This window comes from Lepidochelys kempii, chromosome 8 (genome assembly GCF_965140285.1).
Source record: "Lepidochelys kempii isolate rLepKem1 chromosome 8, rLepKem1.hap1, whole genome shotgun sequence".
NCBI classification, from domain to species: Eukaryota; Metazoa; Chordata; order Testudines; family Cheloniidae; genus Lepidochelys; species Lepidochelys kempii.
The window spans coordinates 20,156,234-20,168,993 of NC_136387.1; the positions used below are offsets into that span (position 1 = coordinate 20,156,234).

General features: G+C 38.8%; 1 protein-coding gene and 1 long non-coding RNA gene across 7 annotated transcripts in view; one reads left to right on the plus strand and one right to left on the minus strand.

Moving 5' to 3' along the window:
- The window catches only part of LOC140915687 (uncharacterized), a 38,025-nt gene that overhangs the window by 17,883 nt on the left and 7,382 nt on the right, over positions 1-12,760 (plus strand). The gene's annotated exons all lie outside the window — the stretch shown is intronic.
- The window catches only part of CPEB4 (cytoplasmic polyadenylation element binding protein 4), a 185,926-nt gene that overhangs the window by 4,278 nt on the left and 168,888 nt on the right, over positions 1-12,760 (minus strand). For 4 of the 5 annotated variants that reach the window (XM_073355775.2, XM_073355773.2, XM_073355772.2 and 1 more), the window contains 6 exons: positions 12,413-12,436; positions 9,984-10,157; positions 4,570-4,659; positions 3,689-3,807; positions 2,898-3,012; positions 2,417-2,598 (listed from right to left, as the gene is read on the minus strand). In XM_073355775.2, the coding sequence (XP_073211876.1) occupies positions 2,417-2,598; positions 2,898-3,012; positions 3,689-3,807; positions 4,570-4,659; positions 9,984-10,157; positions 12,413-12,436 (704 nt within the window). The remainder of the gene's footprint in view (positions 1-2,416; positions 2,599-2,897; positions 3,013-3,688; positions 3,808-4,569; positions 4,660-9,983; positions 10,158-12,412; positions 12,437-12,760) is intronic. The other variant, XM_073355774.2, reaches the window with a different exon arrangement.

The window sequence follows — 12,760 nt, forward strand, 5'->3', positions numbered from 1 at the left end:
TATTTTCTGGAGCATAGAGAGACTGCTCTAAAGTACATTGGGAATTGGGCCAAGATAGAATAGACCGCAGATTCAGGGAGCTGCATCCAGCTCCATTGTGGTTCCTCCTCTCACCTGCATCCAAAGGAAGCCAGTCACCACTGAGAATTTAATCTATATCTGACTAGCCAGAAGAACTGCCAGTTTTATTTTGAGAAAGTAGTAAAAGTGAGCACAGAGACAACAAGCTCCCTTTTGAAAATGTGAAGGGAGGACGTGAACTGATGTCAACTATATTCTTGCCACCCTCATTGTTCAACACAGAAAGCTGAGGAAGAAAATCCTATTGACACTCTGTAGCTTCCTTTTTCTTAAGAGAAGGAGTAATGGGGAGAACCTTTCCAGGTTCCAAGAGATGGTCATAAATATGCAATCAGTGTAACTCAGTACTCTATATCTAGAAGAATATGAATGTTTTGATGCTGATCTCTGAAGTCTAGCAGTGTTTAGTTTTATTTAGTAACAATAACATTCAGCATTTTTTTTTACCATTAGCACATTCAAAGTGTTCTTCTAATGAATCCTCCCAGCATCTACCATCATCCCCCCCCCATTTCTTTTTAATCACAAATGGAGAAACCGAGGCAGAGGTGATAGACCTGATTGTACAATCCTTACTCATAATAGCAAGGACTTACTAGATGAACAGTCCTACTGGCTTCAGTGGGACTATTCACCCACATGCTCACTTATGCAAGCAGAAGTTGAACAACTGGGCCTTAAGTGACTTGTTCAAAACCACAGAAGGAATCCATATCAGAGCTAAGATTAGGGCAAAGGAGTTCCTGATTCCCAGTGCCATGCTCAAATCACTGAAAGACTACCTATCACCTGTCTGCCCAGACTTTGAGCCCAGAGTGCAAGTAAAATTATAAGAGCAGTTCTGTCATCCAATGGTAGTGAGAGACTGCTGGAGTTTTAGGGAAAGTTTTTCGAAGAGAAAATGAGAGACTACACAATTGCAGAAAGAAAAACCTGAAATGTAGCACTTAATGGAGCAAAGAGTGGCAATAATGACCTGAAAGCCTGTTTCATTTATAGTCCAGAACACTGAAGCCTTTCAGATGACCAAACTGGGTTTCTTACATGTGAAGCAGACACAACAGGCAGAGGTGCACACAGTCCTGATACAACTGGCACACTAATTTCAGGTACATTAGAGTGAGGACAACTGTGCTCCTTCTTTAATTGTCTCTTCTTTAAAAAGTTAACTTGACATGACAAAATACTGAAACCGCTAAGGCAGGTGGGGAGAGTTGTTATGAGGCTATACCAGAATACTTACAGTACGCTGTACAATGCACTCCTATGATGCTCTTTTGGGAACATTCCCCAAATTTCCTGCCTTAGCAGTCACCTACCGGGGTCAGGAAGGGATTTTTCTCCCCCAATGTATTTTTGCTGTTGGGTAGGGTGATTTTTTTTTTTTTTTGGGTTCTCCTTCCTCTGAAGCATCAGAAATGGTCACCGTTGGAGATGGGACACTGGAGGAGATAGGCCAGTGCTCCGAGGTGGCACCGAGCAGAGTCTCTCCCAGGTGCTTGGCTAGCTGGTTCTAGCTCACATGTTCAAGATATAACTGATTGCCATATGTGGGGTCAGGAAGGAATTTCCCCCAGATCAGATTCAAAGTGACCTTAGAGGGATTTTGCCTTGCCCCGACAGGTGGGTCACTTGCCAGGACTGTGTGTCTATATGCCACTTAATTCCCTACCATTGCAGGGACCTCTGGCATTGGTGCACCTCATAACCAGTCTAGTCTTCTGTGGGCTGTAACATTTTGGTCTAATTTCAGTTTCTTAGTTTAGTGTGCAGGTGCTGGGTGGTTTTAGTGGCCGAAGTTATACAGAAGGTCAGACTAGATGATCTGGTGGCCTTTATGACTATTTACATATACACACACACACAACCACCCCCCTCCCTCCTGGCCTCCATGACTGTACACCCACACGCACACACACCCCAACAGATTCTGCCTATCCTTTATGCTGGTGCGCAGTGGAGGTGGGGAAAGAGCAAGAACTGCTCCCTCTTTCAAGAATGCTTCAGTCCATCCCTCTGCCCCAGCCTTCAGAGTCAGACAGCCTAGCAGTGGGAGTATTCTATATCCCTGTGAAGGGGTATGGCAGCTGGCATGATCTCTTCCCCCCTGTACCAGGAAGTTCAAGGATGTATTTTACCTCTAGGTTACCTCCCAGCGCACCATACACTATGACTGCTCCTTTTTCTGGGCTGTGCTAACATGGCACAATGTAAATCTAAGCATGCAGTAAGTCTGAATGTAACATTTATAATCTTCACAATGAAACATTGATATTTATATGGAAACAACATATTTCTAGAGAAGACACTGAACAAAATGTGCTTTAGCCCTTACCCGTTTATCTATCTCTCCATGCTGCAGCTGAACAAAGCGGGCACTGATAGCAGCTATGTAACTTTGTTGATTAGAAAATGCAACCCGCCCAGCTCCTTTTGGGTATTTCAGCTCAGGATCTGTGTCAATTCCAGCGTAGCATACACCTCCATACAGCCGGTCCATTATCATTGCAAGCTCCACTAAAGCAGAAAACACAAACACAGTTAGGTAGATTTTTATTTTCTAAATCCCCTTTCTTCCATTCTAAGCATCGAATGTGCACGTTTATTTGTACTCCTGTCTCTAGCTACAGTTACATAGCATCAGCAATACTTACATTTTTCAAACACTAATATATGTTTTGTATGTTTAATATACAATACATTTTTTCTCCCGAGATGCCCTGCTGAAAAAACTCCCAGGGTTCTCCCAAAGCAGTAAGGCTGATTGTACAACATGCCAGAATTAACATGCCAAAGCTGCAACACATGTAGTATACCTGCTCGTAATGGCCGAGGAACACCACCAACAAAAATAGTTTTTCGTGGATCAAGAGGCTGCGAACCATCCATCACGAAGTCACTATCACTGAGATTCCAAGGCCTGATCTGAACCTATGGCCAGAAAACAAACTTGTTTACTGTTCCTAATTCAGATTAAGAGTTGAGGTAAGTATTTTAGCAATATCAACTGTCAGTTACAATGTAGCCTCCCTGATGGTAAAAACTTTAAAATGGTATCAATGACTATACTTTGAACTCACTTTCAAACTGTACATCAACTACCAATTAGGAGTTAATGCCAATATGCTCTATTAATGGTGACCTAAGCAGATCAGATTTCACCTTGTTATTTAACTTGTATGAGATATACAAGTTCTTCCTGTTAATGTGATGCATTATCACAATCCAACCATGCTATATAAATTTTATAAATACACATGTATTCATGATATTTGTGTTGTTCTGAAAGAGTAAGCAGTACTGTAGACATCAGGCTAATCACTATCTCAATAGTTCCAGCATGCAAGGCTATGCATAGTTTATTTACTAAGCAACAATGGCTGCCGACAGAGGGTCTTGACCCAGAGCCCTCTGAAATGAGTGGGAGTCACTAGGCTTTGGATTGGGCCCATAGTTACTGCAGTATTAGTACATAATGCATAACCGTACCATCCTCTTTGGACATTAATCTGTTTCACTGAAGTCAGAAAATATGCATGACATCTGCAGTGCACAATTTATAAACTTATTTTATACCAACTCTAAAGTACTTGAAAATGTTACCCACCGGTTTGTCTTTGATAGTGGGGCTGGAGACACAAAGGTAGAGTTTTCCATCCTCTTCAATACATGCATCAATCAGAGCCTGTACAGAGCTTTCATCTTGGAACAGCAAGAACGCATATCCTAGGTAAGAGAACAAGAAGACTTGCAAGATTCCTGATGAGATTCCAAGAGATTTAGTTTTTTATAGTTTATAATATTTAGTGTCATTATTTAGGGCCAGACTATGCGCTGATCCCACATGATTACACTGCAGTATAAGAGGGAGTAAACAGTAAGACACCCCCCAACACACACAAATGCTCCCCCATGCGGCCGCCCAGCATGCCTCCAAAAGCAGGAGGGAAAATAAGAGCTATGTGTTCAGTACTCTCTCCTCCCTATCCCTTTCGCACTGGTGGGGAGGAAGCAAGCAAACAGGTGGAAACAGATAGAGCCTTGCCTCCATCCTGCCAGCACAGGTGAGTTGTGAATGTGAGGTACAATTTCTTCCCTGGGCTGCTTAGCTGTGCATTCCCCTTACACAGCGCTAGTCTAATATTTTACATATGATGTAGTAAATAAGAGGTCAGGCAGAGTAAAGAATAGAGAAATGAGAGGAAGAAGGCACAGAGAAAGAAAGGGGAGTCTGACCGGAAGTGAAGTACGAGTAATTATTTTAAATGCGTATTATCATGCACTGTGCTGCAGTCCACCTACTTGCAACATCCTGCAGGATTTGAGTTACATCATGATTTTCGGGGATATTTTCAGCATGGTACGGGGGAGCAGTGAACATGAAGATCTTTTACATAATGAAAATTACACTTCAAATTCTTACACTGAAAAATACAGTCACTGGTTCTGCAATAGTTCTTAAAACGATGTTAACATCATGATAGTTACCTTTAGGAGGAAAATAGGATTTGCTTTCCGCCTTGTGCGGCCAATCCACAATCAAAGGACCAAAGCGACGAAAGCTAGCCGTGATCTCATCTGAGGGATGAGGAACAGGGGGATAAAAAGGAGCATGAATAGAAGTTAAAACCCACTGAACATAAAACCCTGGAGAATCTTCATTTCAGGTAATTGGTCATATTTTTTCCTAACCTATAAACAAATATCAGACCGCTGATAGCATTTATTGAGGGAAGGGGAATCTTCATGACAAGTCAGAACATACATTGAATAGTGAGAAAAACAGTTCAAAGATCAAGGATGTGTCTCTTTATTAATGGTTACAAATAAAAGCTTGCAGCCCACTAAGTCACAGGAATGAAATCAATTAATCTAAATAGCTACCATATCCTAGCTTCAGGCATTCTCCCACATAAAGAGTTCAAAGTCCGAATCCTTGACTAACTGCTTAGCAGTAAATTCTGCCAATCTGCCTTGCAATCACAAACGGTTTGGAGAAAAGGAAAGGGAATATCACAAGGCCCAGTCAAGCTTGTTCACATCACATGCTTGTGCCACATCTGTCCGCATTATCTGAGTTTGACCTCAAACTAACTTACAGTAATGCTTGCAGAATGCAGTTATGCAATAGCTATAGGAAAGAATGCAGAGAAGAAATACAGTAGTGTAACAGGAAGCAACTCCAGCACCCATTTCAAATCCTCCTTCCACTTCAGTATTCTGGTAAGATAATTTATATTTGCTAGTCCTGTAAAAATGTTCCACTAATTATGGCATTGTTCTTTTTGAGCTTGGGTAATTTTCTCGCCTCAAGAGAATGGTTGCTAGTAATAAGAAGCTTCTGAACAAGAAACACCTGTGTACAAAGCTCAAGTAGGGATAAAATTTTCTATTACTGAAGAGGCATCTGCAAGTTTTAAGTAGACTACATTAGCACCTAGGTGCTACAATACATGAAAAATACCTAAACAAATGTTTTCCCAGTGTTTTGTTATGCATCCCTCATCACACTAAGCAATTTTTTCCATAGAAATTACAAGGTAACTTCTTGGATTCCCCCCTTTTTCTATTCTTTTATTGTTCTCTTCCCTCAAAGACATTACAACAATCTTCCCTCATTGGAGGCTGGTCACTGACAATTTTGTACAGAGAAGACAGACACAGAGGGCAGAGCAACAGTGCTTTGCAGGAGTCCCAGCCTCTCCTACCCTGGGAGAAAGTTCTTGTGACTGCAGGACTGATTTCCATCAGCTATTTTTATTATAGTATGTATCATGTATTTATAATTAGTGTAAGTGTTCCCCCCCGCCCCAATCTTAAATTGTTAAAACCTGGAAAAGTGTGCTTTTCAATTTGGCCAACACAAGTTTGTTTTTTGTTTTTTTTTATGATATTTCTAGTGGAACAAAAGTTGACAAACTTCGGTATTGACAGTTTTCTTTGTTTGTGCCCAAGGGTCATCAGGAATGTATATTGCGATAGAAATGTGTCAGGGTTACCTTAGCTGATGTACACAGACACAGTAAGCCCACCACTTTGTAACTTTGTAGGCATACTTAAAACTGGTCTCTGTTCTAGACAGCACCTAAACATGTGCCTAATTTTACAGTATATGCTTAAGTGCTCTCCTGAATTGGGAGCAGAAGGACTTTAAAATTTTTCAGTGGTGAGGTGGATTTAAATCATATCTATATGGATTGTGATCCTTATTCTAGTTCATTTTCTGGGGATTGATGGGGGGAGAGAAGGACACAACAAGAACATGTCTTGAGGGAATGGACTTATCCTTTCAACATAGGTTGAACAAAGGCAACACAACTATGGTAAGTCTAGTCCTTCACAAAATGAACTGTTCACATGCCCACCTGGTTTCATAAGATTAAAAAAAAAATTTTTTTAAAGCCATTACCTGGGAATAAAGAACACATACCCCAAGAATGTTCTATTGTAAATGTCATATTAAATTTGACCATTTAATTGCTAAAAACATACCATGGTAACCATGGTGAAAGTAGCTTGTGTTTGACTGTCAGATCACAGTGATTTACAGTGCAACATATTATAACTTTTTGACTGAAATACAAGTCTAGATTAAAATGTTATGGTTAAGAAAAATCCACAGATTAACAACTTTCTGGATTGCAGCTGTCACTGTGCTCCAACTATAGCCCCTCTCATGCTTTGACATCATGAAAGACAGGGTTCCTTTGTCAGAGGGGCTCTGTAACACTAAGGCTAGGACTACAGTTAGCAAGTTTACAGCGGCACAGCTGTAGCAATGCAGCTGTGCCACTGTAAGATCTCGTGTAGCCGCTCTATGCCGAAGGGAGAGAGCTCTCAGATAGACGTAATTTAATCACTCCCAACAAGCGGCGGTAGCTATTTCGGCAGGAGAGCCTCTCCCACTGACATAGCACTGTGCATGCTACCACTTATGCTGGCGTAACTTATGTTGCTCAGGGGGGTGGTTTTTTCACACCCCGAGCGACAAGTTTTGCAGACATAAGTAGTAGTGTAGACATGGCCTTACTGCTGCTGCATATCATGGGTGTTTCTTTACACAAACACTGCAGTGTTCCTCAACCCCCCAATATTCATGTTGAATTCACCAAACATTCTTGGCTTCTCACCAAAATTAAGTGCCTCTGCATTGATTCCGGACTCAGTTCTTACCATCCACTGGGGTGACAGGCTACCACTGGACATAACCACTGTCAAAAGCTGCCACTGAGTAGAGCAAGTTTACATAAGGAGCTGAATGAAGAGCCAGAACAAGCTGGGACTGTACAAACCTAATAGAACTACTGGTAATATTACTCCTACTCTTAAGTTTCTGAAGCTCATTAGAAGAGTATTTTAAAATGAGCATGGGTTTCATGAGGAAGAGGGATAACTTAATTCCTTATCTTCTAGCTGTATTTCAGTTTGAAACACATGATCCAAGTGATTTAATATTCAAACACCAGTTCAATGTGGCATGTTTTCATGTTTAAAAAAAAATACATAAGAATCAGAGTTTGGGGTTTATAACATTTTATAAAAAAAAACTAAAAAAAAATACCCATAAAACAGCTTTTTAAAAAAAAGACACTTGAGAAGGATAGTGTGGGTATTTATTTATGCACTTATCATTGTAAGGCAGAGATAGGTTCATACTTGTTCTACTGATCTTGCCCCCTAATTGAAAGAGTTAACATCTTTCTAATAAGAAAGACAGAAACAAGGGCTGTCAAGTGATTAAAAAAATTAATCGTGTTTAATCGTGCTGTTAAATAGAATACCATTTATTTAAATATTTTTGGTTGTTTTCTACATTTTCAAATATATTACTTTCAATTACAACACAGAATACAAAGTGTACAGTGCTCACTTTGCAAATTTTTTAATCAAAAATATAATGTAAAAAACAAAAGAAACAGTATTTCTCAATTCACCTAATACAAGTACTGTGGTGCAATCTCTATCATGAAAGCTGAACTTACCAATGTAGAATTATGTACAAAAAATAGTTGCATTCAAAAATAAAAAATGTAAAAAACTTTAGAGCCTTCAAGCCCATTCAGTCCCAACTACTTGTTCAGCCAATTGCTCAGACAAAAAACAAGTTTGTTTACATTTGCAGGAGATAATGCTGCCCACTTCTTGTTTATGTCACCTGAAAGTGAGAAAAGGCATTCACATGGCACTGTTGTAGCTAGTGTTGCAAAATATTTACATGCCAGATGTGCTAAAGATTCCTATGTCCCTTCATGCTTCAATCACCATTCCAGAGGACATGAGTTCATGCTGATGATGGGTTCTGCTCAACGACTATTCAAAGCAGTGCAGACTGACGTGTTTATTTTTGTCAGCTGAGTCAGATGCCACCAGAAGGTTGATTTTCTCTTTTGGTGGTTCAGGTTCTGTAGTCTCCGCATCGGAATGCTGCTCCTTAAGATTTCTGAAAGCAAGCGCCACACCTCATCCCTCTCATATTTTGGAAGGCACTTCAGATTCTTAAACCTTGGTTCAAGTGCTGTAGCTATCTTTAGAAATCTCACCTGGGTACCTTCTTTGCATTTTGTCAGATCTGCAGTGAAAGTGTTCTTAAAATGAACAACATGTGCTGGGTCACCATCCGAGGCTGTTATAACAGGAAATGTATGGCAGAATGTGGGTAAAACAGAGGAGGAGACATACAATTCTCCCCCAAGGAGTTCAGTCACAAATTTAAACGAGCATCATCAACATAGAAGCATGTCTTCTTCATGCTTCAGCCACCATTATAGGGGCATACGAATGTTTAGCATATCTGGCACCTAAATACCTTGCAATGCCGGCTACAAAAGCGCCATTCGAACGCCTATTCTCACTTTCTTTTGACATTGTAAATAAGAAGCAGGCAGCTCCTGCTTATTATCTCCTGTAAATGTAAACAAACTTGTTTTCTTAACGATTGGCTGAACAAGAAGTAGGACTGAGTGGACTTATAAGATCTAAAGTTTTACATAGTTTTGTTTTGTTTTTGGAGTTAAATTATGTAACAAAAAAATCTACTTTTGTAAATTGCACTTTCACAGTAAAGAGATTGCACTACAGTACTTGTATGAGGTGAACTGAAAAATAGTATTTTGTTTTTTAAAGTGCAAATATTTGTAATAAAAAATACAAAGTTAGCACTACTTTTTATTCTGTGTTGTAATTAAAAACAATATATTTGAAAATGTAGAAAAACATTTATTAAATTTCAATTGGTATTCTCATATTGTTTAACAGTGCGATTAAAACTGCGATTAATTGTGATTAATTTTCAATCGTGATTAATTTTGAGTTAATCGTGTGAGTTAACTGTGATTAATCTACAGCCCTAATAGAAACCAATTTATTTCTGTCACAAGTTTTGTATTTTGTCAGTGCTGAAAGATTTTGATCTAGATTAGATAAAAGATCCTTAAGCATTTGAGGCATTGCATCCATCTGTCAAGACTACAGCTGCTGACCAAAGAACATTTCTATGATAATCTCATAAACATGAAGGTCTTAGCACGGCCAGCTCCCTAAAACAGATCTGCCCATTTTTATGGTCTAGGTCTGGACTATATACAACTAAAAGGAGGAGCTGGAGAAAGAACAGATTTATCACACAAATGTTACAGCACATTAAGCCCTCATTCTCAAATTCATAACAAAAGTACTATTCCTTGTTAAAGAGCTCATATTTTTATCTTTCAGTAACAAAGCAGTTGTAGAGACAGGGCTAATGGGAACAGCAGGTGTTCAGTGACGCTTAGGATCTGGCCAACAATTTGTAAAAAAAAACTCTTATTATAATCATTCTTTAGCTTGTTAACAACAGGGTCCACTCTACAGTTTATCATCAAATCAACATGGGTTGTTCTGACTGAGCTTGTTTCTGAAAATACCTTCATCAATATCCGGTGGCAGTCCACCTACGAACACCTTGCGGGAATACCGTTCCACTCTTTCTCCATTTTGGTGAGAGAAGCAGTGTGGTGATCCTAAGCCACTATGAAGAGTCTGATCCCCACGTCCATCATCCAAGAACCCGTCTTCCATTGGAAACAGTGAAGACTGACCTAGGGGGAAAAAAGGGAAAAACCCCATACTAATAGGACAAAGAACATACTATTTAAATATTATTAAAGAAATGTTCTATATTAGCAGTACGGCTTCTTGTACTCTTCCCCTTTTAACAAGTAATGGGAAGACTAAATATGATCATATTGATATCCTGCTCATCTCATTTAACCTTACCATTTCTAGTTCTACAACAATCCAAACACCTTGTTAATTACACAGCTACAGAAAGAGGCAGTATCTTTTATTATAGAAAATTTGTAACAAAACAAACAGCATTTAAAAAGGACCTGAACATCCACAATCTTTTCATAGACAGAACTCATTTTTTTTTAGAAGTTTTGCAATTGCTATTGCCTAATTCTGCTGCCTGTTTTTTATATATGTCATATTTTTAAAAGACTTGCCACAGAAAGAAACATTATATAACCATAATAACTACTTTGTAGGGACTATCCTGATTGTATACACAACTAAAAATCTAGGACGCATACCATTTCTCAAATAACTTCTTACATGCACACGGTAATTTCACAGTACAGATGAAAAAAAGATTCCCACACCAGCTAACTACATTAACCTTTTAGGTCACTTGATATCAAAATATTTAAATCACAAACTATACACTTGTAGATAACAAGAACACCTATCAAAGCAGTAAGACCCACTGCAATTTCCTATGAATGACGACTGAAGACTCATTTAAGTAACATGTCATTCTTGGAGCAGATCAACTTTACTGAGATATTGTAAAAGAAGATTCGTTCCTTAACTCGTTTTCTAACATGTTGCAAGCATTCTTCCTCTATTGAGACAGTCACATGTCCTTTTGCGGTAACACTTTTTGGGCATATTCCTTTAGTAAAGATCTTTGACTTACAAATGCAGTTGTATAACACAATACATATGAACGCACACAAACTGATCCCTGCAATGATATTACTCCTTATTACAACATACAATAACTAGAGTCACAACATATGTTGGCCAGTCCTCTACGAACACATATTGGAAAAACAAGCAAATACATGTGAGGTCTGTTAAGGCTTCTAGAATAATTTTTCATTTGCCTACAGTTTGCTATATGGGGATGGGTTTCAGAGTAGCAGCTGTGTTAGTCTGTATTCGCAAAAAGAAAAGGAGGACTTGTGGCACCTTAGAGACTAACCAATTTATTTGAGCATAAGCTTTTGTGAGCTACAGCCGATGAAGTGAGCTGTAGCTCACGAAAACTTATGCTCAAATAAATTGGTTAGTCTCTAAGGTGCCACAAGTATTCCTTTTCTTTATATGGGGATGATATTTCAGGATTCAATACAATCTATAAAAATGGTTATCAGTGGGATTAATTTATCTTCTTTTGTTGTCCTGACATTTGGAATGTCCAGTAGGTTACATACATTAACCTGATTTTAAAGTAAATCAAATTATTAGAGACTGCAAATTTGACCACCTCTGAAAAGTGGACATTTTCTATGCAAAGTCAAAGTCTAATAGAGATCACACTTCAATTTTCTTTCTTAATCTACATTCAGAAAATTAAAGAACTCAATACTGACAAAGTCTTAGTTTCAGTATTCAACAATCTGTTTTTTAAATGTCTTTTACTCAAGGAACCCTTTGAAAACTGAATCACACCCACTTTTATGATTAAGTTTCTACCATTATAGCTTTCAAGGCTTTACAGTGGTTTTTTCCTTATTTAGTGCATTATCCATTTTCATTTGTCTCGTCTATTAAGACCCAAATCCTGTAGACAATTTTGCATGCGAGTAACTTTGAATATCTAGGTAGTCACGATGAACACAACCGCACACCAATATGCATAAACTTACTCAGTATGCATGTTTACAGAATCGGGGCCTTCAACTATAAACCCAATGGGACATGGCCCATATTCAGGGCCCAACACAACTGTCAGCACTCAAATACAAGTAATAGTATGAATCACTTCTACAGAGTTGTCATTCATAAACACAGGAGAAAAACAACATTTTAGCTCTCCCAAGGAGTAATTCACATAGATGACACTTAGCTATAGGATCATGCTAATCTCAACCTAAGTAGTACTATTCTGGGGAGATATTTCATTCAGTTAAAATGTTTACCACAGCATGCAGATAAACTAAGCAAGCTTGGGTTAAACTGATGGTTTCAAATCTTATCTTTTTAGGTTGCTTTCTAATAACAGCGTAGTGCTATGTATGCCATGAGACATTGTCAACATTAGAAAATTAAAGAGGAATATTATTACCTCGCCTTCTCCCATATGTCCTTGCTGCATGTTAAATGAGAAAGAAAACAGCCTTTCAAACATTGTTATAAGGACCAAAAGATCTAGCTTCATCTCCTTTATACTAGCTCAGTGGTTCTCAAGCCTTTTCATACTGCAGACCACTTAAAATGGTGTCCACAAGATTATCTCCAGACACAACCCGGCCCCCGCCCAATCCCACAACTTCCCTGCACCACTCTGTTGTTTGGTTACACAAATTAACATTACATCTGCAAAGGAGATAAGCATAGTAAAGAGACTCGCTTTTTAATACAATTCTTTTACATTGGGTTACAACCTTATTTAGTGATGTGTGCTCTTTACTGC